General features: G+C 53.2%; 1 protein-coding gene across 2 annotated transcripts in view; it reads right to left on the bottom strand.

Annotated features, from left to right (window-relative positions):
* Positions 1–8,338: 8,338 nt before the first annotated feature.
* Positions 8,339–23,929, bottom strand: part of L3MBTL1 (L3MBTL histone methyl-lysine binding protein 1) — a 35,109-nt gene continuing 19,518 nt past the window's right edge. For both annotated transcript variants that reach the window (XM_029071089.2, XM_029071093.2), the window contains exons 14-23: positions 23,281–23,357; positions 22,361–22,446; positions 21,593–21,703; positions 21,135–21,249; positions 20,324–20,429; positions 19,170–19,367; positions 18,444–18,493; positions 13,619–13,776; positions 13,358–13,420; positions 8,339–11,102 (exon numbers count right to left, since the gene is read on the bottom strand). In XM_029071089.2, the coding sequence (XP_028926922.1) occupies positions 10,968–11,102; positions 13,358–13,420; positions 13,619–13,776; positions 18,444–18,493; positions 19,170–19,367; positions 20,324–20,429; positions 21,135–21,249; positions 21,593–21,703; positions 22,361–22,446; positions 23,281–23,357 (1,099 nt within the window). In that variant the 3' untranslated portion in view covers positions 8,339–10,967. The remainder of the gene's footprint in view (positions 11,103–13,357; positions 13,421–13,618; positions 13,777–18,443; positions 18,494–19,169; positions 19,368–20,323; positions 20,430–21,134; positions 21,250–21,592; positions 21,704–22,360; positions 22,447–23,280; positions 23,358–23,929) is intronic.

Raw genomic sequence — 23,929 nt, 5'->3', positions numbered from 1 at the left:
AATCCACACAGTCTTCGTGGCTGGGTCGGGGGTAGAGGTGGACAGGGACCCTCGTGTTTTTAGCACATAAATGTCAAGTCTCCAGAAACCCCGGCGATATGGCTGTGTGAAAAAATAAAAAAAATAATAATAATGCCACTAACTGTTAAATCAATACAACAAGTAATTTAGAAACAGATGGTGTATTTTTCGGTGATCAAAAGCATGTCTGCACAAGGAAAAATATTATTACTGCAATTTAGCTTTCTGTTACAGTCACTCAGCCATTACTCTTTATGGTTTATTTTAATAAAAGAAAGAATCAATCCTAATCCATCCCAGATTTCCTATTAATCTTCTCGATCATGAACTGCATTCATTTTCCAGGGCATGGAAGAAGGGTCCAGGGAGGGGCTGCCGTGGTTTCCAGTGCGTCGCTGGAAGCAGCCCAGAACGCTTGGGTCCCTCTCTCTGAGGCGCAAGCATTTTCTCGCCGTGGTTTGATCCTACAGTGGTTTGTTTCCCTTTATTATTTTTTTATTATTATTGTTATTTTGGATCCTAGTTCCCTTTCTCTCCTTTTGTAATGCATTTTCTGAGCCCTATTATAAAATGATTTACAGCTTCTGTCCTTGCAGGGGTAGAGAGTATTTCACTGGTTTCCATAGAGATTGCTTCTCCAAGTTACTTTGTAAATTACCGTCACACCGGACTTTTCTGATTTCGGGGGGAAAGGAAGGAATGGATCTCTGGTTTCTGGCCGCATGATTGGCTCTGGGGGTGGGGGGACACAGAGATCTGACGGTCCCTAAGTCTCCCAGCGGCTTCGGGGTGACCGTCGGGAGACGGGAAGCACCATGGCTTAATCGATCAATCAATCATATCTATAGAGCTCTCACTGTGTGCAAAGAACTGTTCTAAGCACTTGGGAGAGTACACTATAATAGTTGGTAGACGCATTCCCTGTCCTAACTACATGGAAAAAGCATGGACTTTGGAGTTGGAGGCCCTGGGTTCTAATTCCGGCTCTGCCACTTACCAATCTTGGCAGGGTGGGAACTTCCAAGTTTGTATCTGTCATCTCTCTCTTTCCATCCCAGGAACAAGACTGGGGGCTGAGTAAAATAATAATAATAATGGCATTTGTTAAGCACTTTCTATGTGATTAGCACTTGTAATAAAGACTGGGGTAGATTCAAGCTAATCAGGTCCCACATGGGGCTCACAGTTCTAAGTAGCAGGGAGAAAAGGTATCGAACCCCCATTTTGCATAAGAGGAAACTGAGGCACAGAGAAGTGAAGTGACTTGCCCAAGTTCACCCAGCAGATGAGTGGCAGAGTCGGGATTAGAACCCAGGTCTTCGGACTCCTGGGCCCGTGATCTTTCCATCAGGCCACACTGCTTCCTGTGAATGTTTGTGCGGCATCTAAAGACAGGCTGGCTAATAAAGCTCTCCACACTTTCACCGCAGTCTCGATATTCATCAGGACACCTTTTCACTTCCCATTCTCTTGAAATCCAAGCGGGGTCCAGAAATCTCCGTTCCCAGGTCACCAGTGAATACGATCCCGAAGGGATATCTGAGCTGCCCCTCTGTCCCATACCTTCTCGGGAACTTACCCGGCGATGGCGACAGAAGCTCTTTGTTCTCCGGTGGGTAGAGATTGTTTGTCTCTGGAATCGAATTATTATTCAGACAATCCATCTCCCATCTCAGGATAAGTTTTTTTCAAAGATTTGATCAGAAATAGCAGCAGAATTTCATCTCGCCTTGATACAATACCGCAACGACCCTGCGCTGATCTGCTTAATGAATTGCCAGCTCAAAATGGTTAGCAGAGAAGTGCTTATTTGGGGGTGAGGAGAAAAAAAAAGATTAAAAAATTGCTGTGAAACCAATTCTGAATCTGAAAAGAAGTCTTTAGGGTTGGGTTAGAGTTTTTACTTGGACCCATTCTGGCATGTTGGATAAAATCTGTCAAGTTGTGAATCACCATGGAACTGAAAAGCAAGAGCAAATGCAGAGAAGCATTATGGTCTAATTCATTCATTCAATCTAATTTATTGAGCACTTACTGTGTGCAGAGCACTGTTTTAAGCGCTTGGGAGAATACAACAATAAACAGATACTTTCCCTGCCCACACGAGCTTATAATCTGCTGAGGGGGACAGACATCAGCGTGGCGCAGTGGAAAGAGCACGGGCTTTGGAGTCAGGGCTCATGAGTTCGAATCCCAGCTCTGCCACTTGTCAGCTGTGTGACTGTGGGCAAGTCACTTAACTTCTCTGTGCCTCAGTTCCCTCATCTGTAAAATGGGGATTAAGACTGTGAGCCCCACGTGGGACGACCTGATTCCCCTGTGTTTACCCCAGCGCTTAGAACAGTGCTCTGCACATAGTAAGCGCTTAACAAGTACCAACATTATTATTACATCAATACAAATAAATAAATTACAAATATCTAAATAAGTTCTGTGGGGCTGGGAGCAGAGAAGAGCAAAGGGAGCAAGTCATGGCAACATAAAAGGGAGTGGGAGAGGAGGAAAGAAGGGGCTCAGCCTGAAAAGAGGAGCTGTGCCTTAAATAAGGCTTTGAAAGATGGGAGAGTAATTGTAAGATTTGAGGGAGGAGGGTATTCCAAGCCAGAGGCAGAATGTGGGCGAGGGATTGGCGGCAAGATAGGTGAGATCGAGGCACAGTGAGAAGTTAGCACTAGAGGAGTGAAGTGTGAAGGCTGGACTGTAGAAGAAGAGTAGCGAGGTGAGGTAGGAAAGGGGAAGGAGGTGGAGTACTTTAAAGCCACTGGAGAGGCATCTTTTTTTTATGCAGAAGAGGATGGGCAAACACTGGAGTTTTTCGAGGAGCTCTTTCTAGTGGATAGAGCACGGGCCTGGGAGTCAGAGGACCTGCATTCTAATCCCAGCTCTGCGACCTTGACAAGACACTTAAATTCTCTGTGCCCCAGTTTCCTCATCCGTACAATGGGGATTCAGACCGTAAGTCCCATATGGGACAGGGACTGTGTCCAACCTGATTAGCTTGTCCCATCGCTTAGTACGGTGCCTAGCATATAGTAAGCACTTAATACATAATACCATAATAATCGTTAACCATATATTAGCTCGCTCTGGGTTAGTAACCTTGTTTGAGTCGTCGTCACCCTTATCTATTCTGTCAAGTTGCCAGTGGGGCCTGGGCCTGGGGCCCTTTCCCAGGATTTATCATCAATCAGTAAATTGATGGTAAATTTTCCCTGGTCCTCTGATTCACAGGCTCGGGCTCTTTCCGCCAGGCCATGCCGCTTCTCGGAGAATCTCTGGAGCACAAAACTGACTTTTTTATTGCTACCCATCTCCATCTCTCCTCTGCTGCTCTGCTCCGTTCTGCTCTTTCTCTTTAGAGGGACGTCTTCGGTAACTCTAACGTCTGGAACATATATGAATCTCCCTGTCAGGAAGGTCCCACCATCTTACCCAAACCTTCCTACAAAGATCCCTGGTCACTCAAGGACTTAGTATGCCCACCACAAATACACAGCCACAGTGATGCTAGGCCTGGATCCCCAGTTTTCCTTAATGCGCTGGAAGATGTGCTGAGAAAATGAATTTTCCTGTACTAAGAGTGAAACTGGTGTCACCGACCAAAGGCACCTGGGATTTGCATTTTCCTGCTGGGCTAGGATGATGATTCTTCCAGAAAGACCTAGTGGTATGAGGTCAGTGTGGAGGAAACATACCATTCCAGATCAAGAGAAGCAGGGTGGCCTAGACGATAGAGTACGGGCCCGGAAGTAAGAAGGACCTGGCTTCTAAGTCCGGCTCTGCCACTTGTCGGCTGTGTGACCTAGAGAAACTCACTTCACATCTCTTTGTCAGTTATCTCACCTGTAAAATGGAGATTAAGACTGTGAGCCCCATGCGGGACATGGACTGTGTCCAACCTGATTAGCTTGTATCTACGCCAGCGCTTAGCAGAGTGCCTGATAGATATTAAGCACTTTATCAATACCATACCAAAAAAAACCAAAACAAAAAAATCACAACTGAATGACATCAAGGGCTCTGGACAGTCCAGATTGGGCTCCTCAGAGAAGAGACAGCAAGGAGAGGCAGGAGTAAAAGCACTTTATGGACTGAAGGGGAAAAAAAGACACGGGGCTGCATTTAAACTTGGATTTGCATCCTCCATTCATTCATTTGATTGTATTTATTGAGCACTTACAGTGTGCAGAGCACTGTACTAAGCACTTGGGAGAGTACAATATAACAATAAACAAGCACATTCCCTGCCCACAATAAGTTTAAGCCTAGAGGAGGGGAGAGAGACATAAATATAAATGGATTAATAATAATAATGTTGGTATTTGTTAAGCGCTTACTATGTGCCAAGCACTATTCTAAGTGCTGGGGTAGACACAGGGGCATCGGGTTGTCCCACGTGAGGCTCACAGTTAATCCCCATTTTACAGATGAGGGAACTGAGGCCCAGAGAAGTTAAGTGACTTGCCCACAGTCACACAGCTGCCAAGTGGCAGAGCCGGGATTCGAACTTATGACCTCTGACTCCCAAGCCCGTGCTCTTTCCACTGAGCCACGCTGCTTCTCTACCCCACAGCCTCAGCATGGCACTGACCTCCATGGCACTTACGTTCAGATGGATCATTTATTTATATTAATGTCCACCACCACCCCCGTGCTTTTTCCATTAGGCTAAGCTGCTTCCCCACACTGAGGGAGGGGCCTACACTGAAAGCTTACTGTGGTGATCATGGAAACCCAGGTTTTCAGACTGAGCAAGAGCGGAGTCAGATGACCTGTTAAGCAGAAATCACCCCAAATCCTGAACATTTAGATACTTTTCTAAGACTGCCCGGGGCCCACCTGCTAAATCCAAAGGAGTGGTCCATCTACAGAAAATAATAGGTGTTGGTTTTTTTTCCAGAGGTGCCGCAAAATGTTTGAAGCAAAGTAGATGAGGTTGGCAACCCCTTAGATGGAATCTCTCAAAAATATTCCTGTTTGGAAGATTTAATACAGATTCTATAAAATAGAAATCACTTTACCTCCCAAATGACAGAAAAGGAATAATAATGAGGAAAACAATGAGGAAGGAGTGAAAACAATCAATGATTCCCTTCTCCTCAGCTCCGTTGTGAAAATCAATCACTTAAAAATGAAATTCTCCAAATCTCCTGTCTAAGCCTGACCTGGACTCGACACTCCCAGTCGGGTGGGTATTAAGGAGATATTGAATTCTGTTTTGTTCAACATCAGGATTTATTGACCAGAGGGATTTGGTAGGACAATGCCTTTGGATCGGGATTGGAACGCAGAGCTGTTTTGAATGTTTTCATCAGAAACGCCTGGAAATTGCCCAGGGATGGGTATGAAGGTAGGAAGCAGCGTGGCCTCGTGGATGGAGTACGGGTCTGGGAGAAAGAAGGACCTGCATTCTAAGCCCAGCTCTGCCTCTCATCTTCTGGGCGACCTTGAGTAAGTCATTTCACTTCTCCGTGCCTCAGCTGTGAAATGGGGATTAAAGACTTTGGGCCTCATGTGGGACAGGGCCTGTGTCCAACCCGATTATCTTGTATCTATCCCAGTGCTTAGTACAGTGCCTGGCACATAGTAAGGCCTTTATAAATACCATTAAAAAAGAGATGCAAAACAAACTGTTCATCACCATCTGGAAGTTGGAAAGCAGAATTTTTGTAGAACACCTGAGAACTTGACAACCTAGGAAATTCTATTTTTCCCTTGAAAATAGAAACAGCTGCACTAAGGATCAATCCTGGGGCATCTCAGCAGTAAAAGAGAATCAATCACTAGTATTTAATGAGCGCTTACTGTGTGCAGAGCACTCTACTAAGTGCTCAGGAGAGTACAATATAATAGAGTTCGTGGACATATTCCCTGCCCACAACCAATTCTTTCCTAATTCACTCCTATACCCACTTTCCTGACCAGCTGTTCCAGACATTTAACTCCCTATTCAAACCTCCTGCCCTCCTCTGCCCCCGACCATGTCTTTCCCTTAATGGTCTGGCCACGTACTTCATCAACAAACTTGAAACCATCCAGCGTGATCTCCCTAAAATCTCTCTTGTTCCTCTCCAAACCCCCCTCCCCCCCCGACCCTCTTTGGCTCTCCCTATATTCCCTGCAATAACACAAGATGAAATCTCTCACCTCTTTTCTCAATCTACCCCTCCACCTGTGCTTCTGACCTTATCCCTTCATACTTAAAACACTCACATCCTCCCTGAATGCCATCTTCAACTGTTCATTTTCCAAAGGCTTTTTCCCCACTGCTTCAAACGTGGTTATATATCCCCTATCCTAAAAAAAAAACACAACACTTCCTTGACCCCACAGCTCCCTCCAGATATCACCCTATCTCCCTTCTACCATTTCTTTCCAAACTTCTTGAGGGAGTTGTTTACACCCACTCTTTCCACTTCCTCTTCTCCAATTCTCCTAAAAGTGGGGGGTCAACACATTCAAGGAGTCGTGTCCCCTTTAACAACCACTTCCTGGGGCAGCTTCTGCCAAGGAACAGCATGTCCTTGCTCTGGCAGCCACAGAAAATTATCCTGAAAGGTAAGAGCAGATTTAAATGTGCCTCCACTGGTTTGACTTTCTCTCCTCGGGATTGGCTTCGTGCTCAGCCAACACAGCCCCAAACACTGGGATGCCAAGGAACCCCCCTAAGCCTGCCCCAGCCCACTAGTATGTGAGGGATCCCCTTCTTCTCTGACCACCCCCACAAGTCACGATGCCCCCTCACAAATCCGTGGTTCACATTTATTTATTGTTGTTTTAAAACACCGACGAAACACATCACATCTGATTTGTAACTGGTTTTATCCCATTGGAACCTCGAAATACTCCGGACACAAAGCTCCAGAAGAGCAGCCTTGGCTAAGGCCAGGGCACTTTCCTCATGAAAACGCAAAAAGGTGCAAATATCAAAAATGTACCCAAAAAAAGTGCAAAAGAATGTAAGTGCAAAAAAGCTTCATTCTCACTCACCATGCGCCTCGCCCCAGAGACAGAAATGAATCGCCCAAACAAATGCGTGCTCCTCTTCGGGGTCTGGGACGAAGCCACGGCTACAAGCGCTTTCACGGCCCTCCGCCCCCGACGGGCCCCCGAGATCACCCTGCACCCACGGCCCGGGCGGGACCCAAAGTCACTCGCTTCCCTCCTCCTGCTCGACTGAAGGGCTGAACGTCCCCGCCAGGCCCATTTGGATTGTTTCTTTCAAAAGTGCTTGACAACGGTGCAGCAAGCGCGAGAGGTGCAGCATTCCAAAAAAGTGAAGCCCCTTCCCCTACAGGTGGCTCAGATTCACCCACCTTCCCCCTCGGACTCCCGCCCCGCCCTCATTCCTCACTCTTAGTGCCTCCACAGGATGTCCTGTTCCACACACACATACATGTACACGCACATCATGGGTAGAGCACATCCTACGTGAGCTGTGTCCCCATCCTGACACCCATGATCAAAATTCCTCCCTGCTCTAGCTGGACTAAGGATGTTTCTCCCCTTATTCAGACAGAGAGAGAGGGCCGGGAAGCAGATAGCTTGTCTGCGGTAAGAGAGAAGTGAATGCCATGGATTCCAGCAACTCCGCTCGATGCCCTGGGCCAGAGGACCCCAGGTACAACCTTCTCCAGCCCACAACCAGATTTTCCTCCTAGCCAGCCAGTCACTCGCTGGCTGGAGCCCCGAGCTTCTACCTTGTGAGTAGGTAGTCTCGGGGACTGGGAAGCAGGAAGAGAGGGAATCTGACCAAGGAGGAAGAGGTGAGGAGCAACCCTTCCCAGAACAAATGGTGAGGGTTGGGAAGGGAGAGAAGGAGGCGGGACACCTGAGGAAATTTCCAAAGGCACCAAATCGCTTCAGCATCGAACGGCAAATCCACCAGCGGTACACCCCCCACGGTCTCCTCGGCCTCCCCTTGTCCAGGTCCTGGCCCCCAAAGGGCTGAGATGTCTCTTCGACCGTTCTCAGAGACTCTCTGCCCCTCCCCTAGACTCCCTGTCACTCCAGAGTGTAGACTGGCCGTGACCCTGGGGACAGGAAAGGCACACAGGGGACCGATCTCTAACAACGCCCACCAGGAGCGGCGGCCAGAGAAACGATGACAGCAGACTCAGAATACAGCAGATCCGTCCTGCCCTGCCCTGCCCCAGCCCAGCCAGCGGGACTCCCCTCTGCCCCGTGGCTCGGGCCCTACAGGAAAGCAGGTCCCTCCCTCACTCTTTTGTTCCCCTCGCCTCCCGACACCAGGCTTAGGCTCCACTGGTGGGTGTGCGTACTTGCGTGTGTGTGTGTTACGGGGGGGGGGGGGGGGGGAAACGGGGGACTTGTGCTGCTCCCCATTGACCAGGCAGTGGGGAGGGGGGCAGCGAGCAGCAGGCCTTGGTGCTTAGGGCTAAAGATGGTGCTTTGGGTTTAAAAGAAAAAATGAAGTTTCCAAGCTCTGAGAGGAAATAGCCCTTGCCGGTCTCCAGAACTTTTCCCTGCCCTCTCCCCTAGACCCAACTATCTGACTAGGGAGGGGGTAGGGCCCCACAGAGACCAACTCTCCCATCCACATCCCAGCCTCACTGGGAAGACCCATGCACACCCATGCACACTCACGCTGTCTCCCCTTCCCTCCAGGGAGACTCTGGACTGAAGTGGTTCCGCTTCAGCGCTTAGAACAGTGCTCTGCACATAGTAAGCGCTTAAAAAATACCATCATTATTATTATTCTACAGTGGCTTGGACCGGACCGGACTGGATTAGGCCACCCCAGGGAGGAGGGACCGCAGCCACAGCCTGTTGAATTCTGGGAGGAGAGGGGTTCTGGCCCCGATCGAGACTCACCCATCAGCTTGGGGTTCCACGCCGCTCTCCAGCTGAAAAGCCACCTACTTCCCTGGTCCCTCCTGGCCCTGGGCCCTTCTTTCGGTCCGCTCTGAGGGAGAGGAAATGTGGGGGTCCCCTGCTTCCTCCAGCCAGGTGAGAGGAGAGGCAAACCCTGGCTTCTCCTTCCGGTTGGAATGGGGGAAGCTAAAGACCCCAAGGCACCTCTAGGCCCCAGGAAGGGTAATGATGCCTGCTCTTTTGTCTGCCTGGCCCCAGGCAAGGCAAGAGCACCCAGCAGGAGAGGGTGATGGGAAAACCTGGCAGTGTTAGAGCTGAACCCCTGGAACATGGTGACGATGACCAGCGGGGCACGTGGCCAGAACCACCTTGCTGCTAGGGGCACCAAAATCTGGCAACAGCCCCAGATACCCACCCTCGCCTCCCCAGACATACAATCATCCTCCAGCCCAATCCCACCACCGATCCCCCCGGGCTGGACTCCGCGTCCCCCAACACTCCGCTTCCTCGTGCGGAAGCCGGGGGAGCGGAAAGGCTAGTGCAGTCCTTTCGCCCAAGTCCGGCTCGGTTCCCTAGCCCAGGTCCGGCCCCAACCGCTAGCCCAAGTCCGGCTCCGCCTGGCCTCGGGTACCGGTGCCCCAAGCGGGGAAATAGGTGGGCGCTCTTTGGATGAGCAGCAGGCTTGGCAGTGGCAGCAGGGAGGTCGGTGACTGATGCCCACATCCAGCACTCCCAGAAGGAGGGGTGCGGGCACGGCCTGGGCCAGCGACCCCAGGGCCTTCAGGCTCCTCCTCCAGGCAGGCGGCCATTTGGCAGTGGCAGACAGGAAGAAAGACAGTTACCGGGGGGAGAGGGGCAGAGAACTCATTAAAAAACATATAAAAATTCATCACCCGTGGCCCCGGTCTCCCACCCTCCCAACCATTGGTTCTTTTTCAAGTTTCTCATGAAAAGCAAGCAGCAAACATTGAAATGGCAGGTCAGACGGAAACCCGAACAGTCAAGAAGGAAGAGTCAAAATGCCGCGTTTCCTTGGGAAGGGTATGCGTGTGCCCCGTCCGCGGAGCGGGCAGCAGAGATCACGTTGCTGGTGCAGGACGGTGAGTGGGGCGCAGGAAGCTGGGGCTGCCCACCGCCCATCCGGGGAGGGTCCTCGGGGGGCAGGGATCACTCTCTCCCCAGACTGCTCGTGGAGTCGAGGGGGAGGCCGCTCCTCAGCCAGAGCGGGGAGATGGGGCTAAAAATGGTGGCGAGAGGGGAAGGGGCCTGGGACCACCACAGAAGTTGAAGCCGGTCTCCCGCCTCCTCTCTCCATCTTCCACCACCCTTTGGCAGACGGGGGCAGTGCCAGTCCTGGCCGGGGACGGGGGAAAGGAGGAGAAAGCTCTGCTCAGAACAGAGGCCTGGGACGGGGCAGTGGCGAGACTCCCGCTGCTCTGATTCCCCGGGGAAACGGGACTAATATCCTTGTGGCCGCTGCCTGGGGGCCCGCTGAGTGAGACCCCTGGCCGGCTGAGGCCTTAGGAGAAAGCGTGAGGGAAGAAGTAAGGGGAAAAACTTCAGAATTGGAGAACGGAAACCTGGGCCTGGGTGGGAGAGGCGGAAAGAGAGAAAAAATGCAGGCCGCAAGGAGGAAGGGTCTTGACAGAGCGGGAGAGTCTCCAGGGAGAGGTGGCGGTGAGGTGGGGATGGGGCAGCAGAGTTGGGGGGTCCTGTGACCACAGCAACTTTAAGCGTTTTCTGATCAACAACAGCACCCAAGCCCCTCCGCCCTGACACCCACACGTGTCAGGGGGGACGCTAGGGTGCTGGGAGAGGACCACCCTCAGGATCCACTTCCAGCCCCGCAGCTTGGCTCAGTTGGCATCCCTTCCCCACCCACCCCGTGAGAGCAGCCGGCGAACCCTGAGAGGGACAGATGAGGGTGGGGTGGAAGCAGAGGGGGCGACGGTCCCCTCGCCCCCACAGACGGGACAAAAGGCGAAAAGGAAGCGAGGTGAGGGAATGAATGGGTCTGTCCGGCAAGGATGGAGCTGGGGCGATCAGGGAAGCCGCCCCGCCCCCTCCTCTCCCAGCCAAGGAGGGCCCGGCTGGAGGTCTCGGGACCCTGGTCACTTTAAGGTGTCGTCGGCGTTTTTGAACATGAGGATGGCGTTATAGATCTTGAGGGCCGGGCCCAACTTGACGCTCATGATCTTCACGATGTCGGCCTGGGTTAGCAAAAGGAACGCTTCGCCGTCAATCATCTGAGGGTGAGGGGGGCGAGACACAGCAGGCGGCCGGGAGGGGCAAGCAGGGAAAGGGTATCGGGAGAACGGAGGAGGAGGAGGGAGCGGGAGAGAAGGGAAAAGCAAAGAGGGACAGAGGAAAAAAGGGAGGAGAGAGGAGAGAAGGATAGATATCTAGCGGATTTCTCACAATGCTCAGATGGGCTCCGAAGAAGGAGCGTGCTCAGGTGGCTCAGAAGTTGATGTTTATGGCCAGAGGCCAATTGGCCAACATAAGACTGTAAAGCTTAATCCCCTTCTACCCTCAATCTCCATGTTCAGGACCAGACATTCCCCACCTCAGGACTCTGGACACCAGACCCCCACCCCCAAATCCTCACAGGACTCTGGACCAGACTTCCCCCCTACCACAAGACTCTGGACAAGACCCACACACACACACGCAAGACTTTGGATCAGACGTCCTCCTCTAGAGCAGACTCCCATCCCTAACAGGACTCTGGACCAGATCTCCCCCAACCACAAGACTCTGGACATGACCCCTCTCCCCACAGGATTCTGGATCAGACCCTCACCTCGAAGAACGTTAGACCAGGCCCCCAACCTCCAGAGGACTCTGGACCAGCCCACCCCCCTCAAAAGCTCTGGTCCAGATCCCTCCCCTCCATGCTCCCACCTCACCACATGACTCTGGACAAAAACCCCCACTCAAAAGTGCTGCAAAGACAACAGAAAGTTGGACAAGTGCCAACTTGTGGTTCATTTTGGGGGTCTCCAAAGGAGTGTGCTGTTCCCCGGACACTGCCTTGGCTCTCTCCCCACACCTCACTCCTATCCCCTCCTGGTGGTTCTACCTTGTTCTCACCACCCAGTCTCTTGTCCCAGTCAGTAGGAGCTGGGCTAGAGGGAGAAGCCGGAGAAGAAGTTGGACTGAAAAGCCACGACTGCCTCTCAGGATAATCATGTTTCCACTGACTCAAGCCAAGGGGAGTGGCTGCTGCAATGACCCACACCATCAGAGGCCCGGCTAATACGCTCCCATCCTCTCCCAAACCCGGTGGCTGGTGGGCTGTTTGAGAGGGTGTCGAGTAGAGAGGAATTAATGTTGTTTCTGCCGCTGCCAACCCCCTCCCTGTCTCTCCCAGGCCCAGCCATGTCTCCCCAGACCACTGTCTCTATTGCCGGCAGCTGGGCAGCAGTAAGAGCCCACCCCCGGAATGGACCAGACAGAGACCGGCAAACTGCCTGAAGCCAACAGCCTCCAGTGCCCTATGGGGACACATTCCAATCATCTCTAAAAATGGAAATTGTCACAAAACCTCATTCAGCCAGGGTGCGGGCCTGTATGCCGGCCAGATGTGGAAGATGACATTGTTTGGAGGACAGCTGCTCTTTAGGGGCATATTTTTAACAATCTGTCTTGGGGCCACCTTGTCCCAAGCACCATGAAGCCCCATGGGGTGCTGGTGGCCAGCATCTGTCCCATCCATCCATCTTCTTTCTACCCCGCCACCCTCTGGAGAAGGTCCTGAGGCATTGGAGAGGGAATTGGTGCCTGTCACCAGCTTCACCGGCTTCGATACTCTCTCTCCACCAAGCTCTCCAAGAGCAGGGCATCAGGGAACCGAAAGGGGAGGGTCCTTGGAACCCTGGGATGTGGGGACAGGATGCCATGAGGGAAAGAGAAGGCATCCAAGGGTGAAGGGAGGTCAGAGGTCACTGTGGGGCTAGAGGAACACTGGGGCAGAGCTTGGAGCTGGGATTTGGGGAAGGTTCCAGCAGGGAGAGCGGAGGAGGAGAAACATGAAAAGTCAGAGCAGGGGCTGTGGGGAATGAGGCCTGGAGAAGGTTAGGGGCAGAGAGAATGATGGAACGGCCACACGGACCCCCAGCCCCACTGCCCCTCTTCTCTTGATGAGAAGTGGGAGTGCTGTGCCTGGGGCCATGAAATTCCAGGGAAGGCTGGGTAGGCAGATAAGCAGTGCCACACGCCTCAAGCTCCTTCCGGCAAAAACGTATTCCACTTCCCTTTACCATGTCGGTGGGTGTGCGCCCCGGTTGGGGCCTAGACCAGGCTGGATCCCCTCCCACGGCCGCAGAGACATCCGTACCCTCCAGGAGCAGGAAGAGGACACGGCAGCTCGAAACCAGCCCCTACTACCTGTTTCATCTGCTCAGCTCGCAGCTCCTCGGCCCTAATTCCACCCGCCCAGGCCCCTGCCCGTTTTTGCCCACCCAGTGACCCCCCTCAGATCCCACTCTTGCCCTTTTACCTCATCCTTGAAGAGTTTCGCTTGGTCCTCACAACCCGTCAAGGTCTGAACGAAGCCAAAGACCTGAGAAAGCAGATAGCGAAGGGAAACATCGGCAAAGGGGAAAGGAGACTGGAGACGGGAGAGGAAAATGGAGAAGGGAGGAAGATGGGGAAGATGGAAAGGGGGGGGTGGAGATGGGAAGGGAGTCAGGGGAAGATGAGAAGGGAGTCGGGAGGGATGGGAAGGGAGAGTCGAGGAGAGATGGAACCCCCAACTTACCTCATCAATGGTCCATTTGGCCACTGTGGCTGCCGTGATCCCTGCCACCCCGGGCAAGAGTTTGCAGTGTTGCTCCCAGCACAGGGAAAGCGAGCGGTCAGGGTGAGCCGACAGAGCGGACATGAAAAAGGACTGGTGGCCGGTGTCTGCAGAAAGAGCTGAAGGCCAAATGCAGAACTGAAAGCCAGACAAGAGCCCTCTACGGCCTGCTGCGGCCCCTGTGGTCCCCACCCCACCCGCCCCGGGATGTAGCCTGGGCCTGGCCTTTCCCAGAAGCCACCGGAGATGGTGTGTTCCCGGCAGCCCACGAACCCCTAGGCAGGCAAGCAACCAGGCAAGGTGAGGCATCGGGGTGGGGAAAATCAATCAACTGGAGATAAGGAGCCCAACCAGGTCAGCCCTCTGCGTGCCACGTCGGATCGGAAGCTCCTTGAAGGCGGGGACGGTGTCCTACGCTTCGATCGAACTCTCCCAGTGGTTAACACAGTGCTCTGTGCATGGAAAGTGCTCAGCAAACACAAGCCAAGGGTCGACTAGAGCCAGGGTTGGCTTAGGGCTTTGGTTTGGGAACAAGGGACGGGGTTGGGGAATTGACCGAGGGATCTTGATGGATCTATGATTGAAATTTCAGCGGGTGGAGGTGTTGATCCTCGGCTGTTTGATGTTCAGTGATTTATCATGCTACTCTGGGGTTGACCCACCCATCACCCTCTGGGGAGAGGACAACTCTTCTCAGGTCCCCCTTCCTCACCTCCGCCCCCTTCTCGCTCCCCTCATCGACCTCCCAGAGCTCTGCTCCAGGGTCATCTACTGCTGCCCCATCCCACCCCTTACTATGTGCCAGGCATTCTTCTAAGCACCGGGGTAGATAATAAGCTACTCAGGTTGGACCCGGTCCCTGTCCCATATGGGACTCACAGTTTTAATACCCATTTTACAGATAAGGTAACTGAGTCACAGAGAGGTAAGGGACCTCCAAAGGTCACACAGCGGATAAGTGGCAGAGCTATGATTAGAACCCAGGTCCTTCTTACTCCCAGGCCCTTTCTCTATCCATTAGGCCACGGCTGCTGTGGGCAGGGGATAACAATAAAAGTAATAATAATAATTAAGGGCTTATGACTCGCCAAAGGTCACACAGCAGACAAGTGGCTAGAGCCGGGATTAGAACCCGGGTCCTTCTTACTCCCAGGCCCTTTCTCTATCCATTAGGCCACGGCTGCTGTGGGCAGCGGATAACAATAATAAAAATAATAATAATAATTAAGCGCTTTTGACTTGCCAAAGGTCAGACAGCAGACAAGTGGCAGAGTCAGGATTAGAACCCGGGTCCTTCTTACTCCCAGGCCCGTTCTCTATGCACTAGGCCACGACCGCTGAGGGGAGGAAATAATAATAATTAAACGCTTACTATGTGCTGGGCACCGTACTGAGCGCTGGAAGGGTCTACCAACTCTGTTATAGTGTAAATAATAATAATAATGTTGGTATTTGTTAAGCGCTTACTATGTGCCGAGCACTGTTCTAAGCGCTGGGGTAATAATGTTGGTATTTGTTAAGTGCTTACTATGTGCAAGAGCACTGTTCTAAGCACTGGGGGAGATAAGGGGTAATCAGATTGTCCCACGTGAGGCTCACAGTTAATCCCCATTTTACAGATGAGGTAACTGAGGCACAGAGAAGTGAAGCGACTTGCCCACAGTCACACACAAGGGAATCAGGTTGTCCCACGTGGGGCTCACAGTCTTAATCCCCATTTTACAGATGAGGTAGCTGAGGCACCGAGAAGTGAAGTGACTTGCCCAAAGTCACACGACTGACAAGTGGCCGAGCCGGGATTCGAACCCATGACCTCTGGACTCCAAAGCCCAGGCTCTTTCCACTGAGCCGCGCTGCTTCTCTAACCTCTCCTAAGCGCTCGGTGTAGTGCTCCGCACACAGTAAGCGTGCGACAAATACGATTGATTGACTACCATTTCTAGGAGAGGCGGTGTCGAGAAAGCAAAATAGCCCAAATGAGGATAAGGAAGAAAAGGGGATTGATGGAAGGCAACCTATAGATATTGGGTAATCAGGTTGTCCCACGTGAGGCTCACAGTTAATCCCCATTTTACAGATGAGGTAATTGAGGCCCAGAGAAGTTAAGTGACTTTATCGCAAGTTCCCGGGCGCCCTCCGGTGGTCGCAAGTGAGCATTGCACCCAGAGTCTGCAGAGGAAGCTCGGAGCCTTCGGCCACTCAGAGAGATGATGATGATGATGATGAGAGTGACATTTGTTAAGCGCTTACTATGTGCCGGGCACTGTTCTAAGCGCTGGGTTGGATCCAAGATAATCAGGTTGGACACAGTCTCTGTCCCACATGAGGCTCACAGTCCAGGTATAGGAGGGAGGATTGGATCCCCAGTCTACGGGTGCGGAAACTGAGTCGCCGAGAAGCGAAGTGACTTACCCAAGGTCACAGGGTAGAGGAGTGGCAGTGCCAAGATTAGAACCCAGACCCTTTTGATTCTCAGTCCCGTGCCCTATTTATAGGCCGTGTTGCTTCTCGAGACATTGTGTCTGACCGGATTAACCTGTATCTACCCCAGCACTTAGAACAGTCCTTAAATAAAAATTTTTTTAAAAAATTGTGGTATTTGTTAAGCGCTCACTATGTGCAAAGCACTGCTCTAAGCGCTGGGGGATACAAGGTGATCAGGTTGTCCCATGTGGGGCTCACAGTTTTAATCCCCATTTGACAGATGAGAGAACTGAGGCACAGAAAAATTAAGCGACTTGCCCAAGGTCACACAGCTGACTAGCGGCGGAGCCGGAATTAGAACCCGTGGCCTCTGACTCCTAAACCCGTGCTCTTTCCACTGAGCCACGCTGCTTCTCTACCATAATACCATTATTATTATTATTATAACCATTATGAGATGAAAAGTTTAAAACCAGTCCGGGTTTGACCAATGGCCCATCTAATCAGTCAATCGATCATATTTACTGAGCACTTACCAAGTTCAGGACACTGTACTAAGAGCTTGAGAGAGTACAACATAATATAACGGTCACATTCCCTGCCCACAACGAGCTTACAGTATAGAGGGAGAGACAGACATTGATAGAAATAAATTACGGAGAAATACATAAGTGCTGTGGGATGGCAGGGTGTGGTGGTGAATAAAGGGACCCTCTCAGGGCGATGGAGAGAGGACTGGGGAAAAAAGGAAATGAGGGCTTAGTCAGGGAAGGCCTCTTGGAGGAGATCCACCCATACGGTCCATCTCCAACGGGGGCTCAAAGTCACTTGGAGAAACAGGCCGATGGTTTGACGGGAATATACCGCCCATTGTCCTTTACCATTCTCTGTGATTATAATAAATCTATCTCCGCCACTGACGGGTCCCCAGGAATCCATCCTTTGCAACTGCCTTCAAACAGTTACCCAGCTTTCACTAACTCTCCTTAAAACATCCTGCTTCACAGTAGAGGGAAGGAAGACAGAGGCTCAGGGATAATCTTTGCAGCTATAGCAGGAATTGTGGGGTGTCCTGTATTCTCTTGGAAGACAGAGCAAGAGAGAACACAGTAGCAGGAGGGATTGAGGTCCAGAATTAGGAAGAACTTCCTGACTCTAGTGGTAATGAGACACTAGTACCTTAATTCTCTCTCTCTCTCCCTCCCTTCTCTCTCTCTCTCTTTCTCTCTCTGTCCCTCCCTTCTCTCTGTCTCTCTATTTCTCTCTCTGTTAGAGTAGCAGTGTGATCTAGGGGACAGAGGACAGAACTAGGAGTCAGAAGCTCTAGATTCTAATTCTAATTCTCTCTCTCTTCCTCCCTTCTCTCTCTCTATTTATCTCTCTGTCCCTCCCTTCTCTCTATTTCCCTCTCTGTTAGAGTAGCAGTGTGATCTAGGGGACAAAGGACAGAACTAGGAGACAGAAGCTCTAGATTCTAATCGCAGCTCTACCACTTATCTGATGTGTGACCTTGGGCAACTCACTTCTCTTTGCCTCAATTTGCCTATCTGTAAAATGAGGATTAAATACCTGCCCTCCCTCCCCTTTAGACCAAGACCCCCCACACAGGCAGGAACTGTGTCTGACCTGATTGTACCTACCCCAGTGCTTGGCACATAAGTGCTTAACGAATACCACAATTACAATTTTTTTTATTATTATTATCATTGTTAAGTAAAGGAGAGAATGGAGAAACAGACCTCTGTTAGTCTCCACTAACCCTAATAAAAATAATGTTGGTATTTGTTAAGCACTTACTATGTGCAGAGCACTGTTCTAAGCCCTGGGGTAGATATTGGGTAATCAGGTTGTCCCACGTGAGGCTCACGGTTAATCCCCATTTTACAGATGAGGTAACTGAGGCACAGAGCAGTTAAGTGACTTGCCCACGGTCACACAGCTGACAAGTGGCAGAGCTGGGATAGGCTCTAAGACTCCAAGATTCAGGGTCCGCAACCATGAACGGAGTAACCAGGGGCCTTTGGATGTGGGAATTTTCCTGACCAGTCAGGTGGGGGGTCAACTTGCTGGGCCTTCTCTGGGGAGGAGACCCCGAGGAAGGAGAGGAAGAAGGGAGAAGAGAGGAACTTGCAAAACTAGGGTTGGAGAGGAGCTGGGGTTAAATTCCTAGAAGTCAGTCAATTATATTTATTGAGTGCTTACTGTGTGCAGAGCACTGTACTAAGCCCTTGGGAGAGTACAATATAACAGACACATTCCCCGCCCACAGTGAGCTTACAGTCTAGCTTCCCATTCTTCTATCCTGAGACTCCCCGGAGTCCCAGCCCCTCCCCTGCCAGCTGGGAGCAACCCTCGTACTCACTCTGGAAGTCTTCCTGCTGGAGCTTCCTGTACTTCCGTGGCCTTCCGATCCTGGGAAGACAGAGAGGCGGTAGCTCCTCAGGCCTCTCGGCCGGGCCTGCCCTCCTACTGCCATTTTGCCTCATCCCCGCCCCTCCCTTTCCACAAGCGCCCCCGACTCTGAGAGCCAGGAGGAGCTTCGAGCAGGTCCAGCCCGAGTCCCTAGCAGGAGGGGCTGACCTGGGTGAGGGTGCCAGAAAATAACCCAAGGCAGAGGACTAGCCCTACTGAGAGCTCACCTCCTCCAAGAGGCCTTCCCAGACTGAGCTTCCCTTTTTCCCTCTGCTGCCTCTCTGCCCTCCCCTTCACCTCTCCTCGGCTAAGCCCCCTTTCCCCCTGCTCCTCCCCCTCTCCCTTCCCCTCCCCTCAGCACTGTGCTCGTCTGCTCATTTATATATATGTTTTTATTACCCTATTTATTTTGTTAATGAGATGTCCATCCCCTTGATTCTATTTATTGCTATCGTATTTGTCTGTCTCCCCCGATTAGAGTGTAAGCCCGTCAACGGGCAGGGATCGTCTCTATCTGTCGCCGAATTGTACATTCCAAGTGCTTAGTACAGTGCTCTGCACATAGTAAGCGCTCAATAAATATTATTGAGTGACCTTCAGGGGATGCTGGGAACGGGTGACCAGAGAGGTGAGCGGGTGGTCCCGGGAGCCCTGCGGCTCCCACCACGCCCCTTACCGCCCATGATGTCGTGACTTCTTCCTCTGGGAAAAGCCGATGAGGTTCCTCTTTCGGGCCGAGGCCTCGGCGTCCGACAGCTCGGCCTTCAGCCGGCCCTGGTTCTTCTCGGCCAGGGGGCAGCCGGAGAGGCAATGGTGAGCCGTGAACTTGCCCGTCACGTGCCCCGAGCCGTCGCAGCCCGGCGTAGGGCACTTCCTGGAGAGGGGGAGACGAGGCAGGAGTAGGCGGGCTGGCCCCCTCGGGGATCTGGACCCCCTGGGACTCAGCCAAACCCTCCGCTGCCGCCCGGCCCCCAATCCCCTCACCTCCAGGGGAAGCAGTATGGTCTAGTGGTCTGTCTCGCCCTCTAGACTGTAAGGTCGTTGTGGGCAGGGAATGTATCTGTTATTGTTATAGTGTACTCTCCCAAGCACTTAGTACAGTGTTCTGCACAAAGCAAGAGCTCAATAAATACAACTGACTGACTAATCCACCCGACAATTTTTTTTAACTGTGCAAATCCATGCCTTATTAATGAGCCACTTATTTTATAACTCTGGTTTCCTGGGTCTGGTCTCCACTCCGATGTCCACAGGGCCATCCACTCATTCACTTCATTCAATCATATTCGCTGAGTGCTTACTGTATGCAGAGTCCTGTACTAAGTGCTCGAGACAATAAAATACAACAATAAACAGACACATTCCCTGCCCACAACGAGTTTACGGACTAGAAGGGGAGGCAGACATCAATAGAAATAAGTAAATGACAGATAGGTACATAAGTGCTGTGGGGCTGGGAGGGTGGATGAATAAAGGGAGCAAGTCTGGGTACACAGAAGTGAGTGGGAGAAGAGGAAAGGAGGGCTTAGTCAGGGAAAGCCTCTTGGAGGAGACGTGCCTTCAATTGGCGGAGAGTGAGGGAGAGTAATCGTAGGATAGTAATCGTCTGTCGGATCTCTCCGCCGTCGAGTTGTTGAGCTTTAATGTGGTTGCTGGCCACTGGCTGGAGGCCGGAACTCTCTGGAAGAGGCCACCTACCATTCTGGGAAGCCCGGCCGGGGGGCTGGACTCGGAAGAGGAGGAGGGTGATAGAAAGGGAGCAGGATGATGCGAGCAGCCCCTGCCTCTGCTCTGAGGTTGCTGGGCTTGGACACTGCTCCGCTCACTCACCTGTGGTGAAAGCTGTATCTGGACCCCTTGGCGGGTGGGAGGTTCTTACAGTTGAGAGCGGGGCAGCTCCCAGGGGGTGAGGACGAGGAGCCTGGCTCTTTGGGTCCTGGAGAGGAGAAGGCGGAAACACGGTCAGGGCTGTTGAGAGGGGCAGGCCTACTGGCTGGGCTTCCTCAGATGCTCCCTGAGGCCCAGACTAAGGGGTTGGGTCCGTGGAAAGGGAGGGTGGGGAGCAGCCGTGTCTCACTATAAGTTCTAGACTGTTAGCTATAGACTGTAAACTTGTTGTAGACAGGGAATGTGTCCGTTTATTGGTGTACTGTACTCTCCCAAGCACTTAGTAAAGTGTTCTGCCCACAGTAAGCACTCAATAAATACGATTGAATGAATGAATGAATGAAGGGGGTAGGCTGGGGAACTACTGGAGGGGGCAGACTGCGGAGGGCAGCAGTGTTTGGGGGTTTTACAGTATTTGTTAAGTGTTTACTAAGTGCCAGGCACTGTTCTAAGCACTGGGGTAGATACAAGGTAATCAGGTTGGACACAGTTCCCGTCCCACAAAGGGCTCACGGTCTTAATCCCCTTTTAACAGATGAGGTAACAGGCACAGAGAAGGTCACACACAGCCAACAAGTGGCAAAGTCGGCTTCAGAACCCCGGTCCTTCTGACTCCCAGGCCCTGAGGATGGCTGGGGGAAATGGATGCTGATGGGAAGATGCCCCGAGGAGATGGTGGGGACAGTCTGCTGAGGAGGAGGGGGAACTGAAAGGGGCTGGGGTGGTTCCTCTGGCTGGGGGGGGAGGTACTCACGGAGAGGGGGCTGCAGGGGGTGACCCGTCCTGGAGCACCAGCCCGCGGGGTGGAGGTCGGGGTGGTCGGCGTCGATCCAGAAGTCGTAGGCGTGCGTCCAGCCGTCAAAATGGATCTGACGGAGCAGCGGGAGAGCCGAGGAGATGGGTGGGTCCCTGTGGTCCCCCCTAAAACCTCCCCCAGATCCTTCAGGCAACATTCCCGATCTCTTGGGCCCACTGGGCGACCACCCAGATGGGGTCGCCGAGACGGGGAAGAGACCCAGGCTTACTGAAGGAGGAGGGTCCCACAACCCTCCTCACGCTGTCCCTGCCCAGGACCTCGGAACCCTCTCGGGTTCAGTCTCCTGCATCCTCTCCCCTCCCGCACAGGGAAATCTCAGGCTCGAAGATGCTGGGGACACCTCAACTTCAGCGTCCGCCCCACCCCGAGCCAAGGCCCTCGTTGGCCAGCCCCACCTTGACCCGGTGGTCCTCCACATCCTCCACGCTGGCCACCCGGATGAGGGATGGGCTCCGTCTGTCCACAGCCTCCAGCTTCATATTCACCAGGAACCCGTGGGGGGGTCTCTGGGGAAGGGGTTGTGAGGACGGTCTGATCCCAAATGCCACACAGGACCAGGTCCAGCCCTTGCGGGCCCCTGGGCATCCCCAGGAACACACGACCAACCCCTGGGGCACCACCTCTCAGTCCTCCCGGGGCCCAGGAAAGGTCAGCACCATCTCCTGGCAGACACTTGTCCGTTCCCTCCAGGGATGGGACCACTTGTCCTGCTGAAGAGTGAGGTGGGGGCAGGGTAGAAACCCCCAGAGCCACTGGAGCAGGTCCTGCAGCCTCTCCCCCAACCCCCTACTGTCCTGCTCCTACCCAGGAAGGCGGGGGCAGGAAGGTCCTGGCCCTGCTACCTCAGATTTGTAGCAGGCTGGGAGAAAGACAGGGCCTGGGCCCTCCTATATTGACCAAATCAGTGCCAAGTCCGCCATCCTGGCCAGTCCCATCCCACAATCCTGTTCTTATTGCCCCCCCCAACTGCCGTCCCCTAATCCCAGCAACCTGCCGCCCTCCACGGCCTAGAGATTCTGACTCTCTCCAGGCCCTTTTCACAGTCAAGGGTTCCCATGGGCCCAGGCTGAAGGGTCCCTATGGGCCCCGGTTGAGGGCGAGGTTAGCACTGGGAAGGTAGAGAGGGAGGCTCGAGCAACGGCCGACGATGAACGGACACTCACCACCGTGAAGGCCCAGGCCGGCACGGCAGGGGCCCCGGTCTCCCCCAGGTATCGTTCCCAGCTGAAGCTGTCGGGGTCCGGGTAGTCTGGAGGCAGAGGAGACAAGGCGGGTGAACGAGGGGGTGGCAGGGGCTATACAGGCAGAGACACTCCCTGATCTGGAGGGATGGGAGGGGTGGGGGGCGACCCAGGATTCCCCACTCCCCAGCCCAATTGGAGGGAGGAGAGGGAAAGCGAGAGCTGCCAAGAGGAGCCAAGGAGGTCGCAGAAGGCCAGAGGGGCTTTTGAGGCTGCAGACCAGGCTAGGTTGGACTGACCCCCATTTTTTATGGTATTTGTCAAGTGCTTATTATGCATCAAGCCCTCTTCCAAGCGCTGAAGTCGATACAAGTTTATCAGGATGGTCACAGACCCTGACCCCGTGGACAGTCTAAGTAGGAGGGAGTAGGATTTAATCCCCATTTTACAGCGGGGAAACCCAGTTAAGCGACTTGCCGAAGGTCACACAACAATCGGCAGAAATGGGATTCTCGGTCTTCTTGACTCCCAGGCCTTGCTCTACCCACTAGGCCATGCTGCTTCTCTCCCAGCCCCTTGGCCTGGTTTCTGTTGTGAAGGAAACACGCCCTCCCTTTCCTGAGCTTTAAGGTGTGAGGGGGGACGGTGGAAGAAGCAGCGGCAACAGCCCTGGGGTCAGGGGCCGACCCAGGGACCAAGGCCCGGCCCAGGGTAGAGACGGGGGCACAGCAGAGGGTGGAGGGGGAAGGGGAAGAGGAGGGAGAAGCAGAAAGAAAGGGAGGGCACTGGGGAGAGCCTGGTGGGGACCACAGGTTGGGGAGAAAACAGGAGGTCAGGAAGATGGGGCAGAAAGCTGAGGGCAGTGGGGAGGGGTCCAGAGAGCAGGGTAGGGTGCCAGTTACCTTGAGGAGGGGTGAGGGGCTTCCCATGCTCCTGGCACCAACCAACGGGGTGGATGTACGGGCTGCTGGGGTCACACCTGGAATCAAGGAGACCCCCCCCACCCTACTGGCCCAGAGAGCAGAGAGCCTAGCCCAGGTCCCCTCCGTGCGGCAGCAGGGGCTCCCCCTCCCCGCTCTCTGCTCTGGCCCCCACCTCACTCCCCATATCCCCCGGCTGGCAACCGCAGCAGCAGGAGGCGAGGGGCAACTGGATTGACATAAATCCCTGTGCCTTGCAGGGCTCGTCCCCACGCAGCCTGCCCCAGCCCGGCCTGCAGAGGCGGGAGAGGAAGAGAAGAAGGGCGGTCATGGCGTGAGGAAGGGTTGGAAGGGGCCTAAGACAGAACTGGAGTGGGCCTCCTCCTCTCTTCAGGGTCGGGCTTCCTTCCTGGAGGTCTTGGGGGCCAGCCACCCCTTCCCCCTTTCCTGAGGAGCAGTAGCCCTCTTCTCCATGCCTTTAGCCCCACCCTTTAATGGTGAGGAGCAGGTCAATCCCAACCCCTACTCCCTCCCTCCAGAAGCTGGTCCCAAGGCTATGGAGACCTGCTGAAGGAGGTAGCCAGTTCTGTCCCAGATCTAGCCCTGACAAGCCTCTTGACCAGGGGCTCCC

Source organism: Ornithorhynchus anatinus, chromosome 8, assembly GCF_004115215.2.
Source record: "Ornithorhynchus anatinus isolate Pmale09 chromosome 8, mOrnAna1.pri.v4, whole genome shotgun sequence".
Classification (NCBI taxonomy): domain Eukaryota; kingdom Metazoa; phylum Chordata; class Mammalia; order Monotremata; family Ornithorhynchidae; genus Ornithorhynchus; species Ornithorhynchus anatinus.
This window is presented reverse-complemented; position numbering and strand designations above follow the sequence as displayed.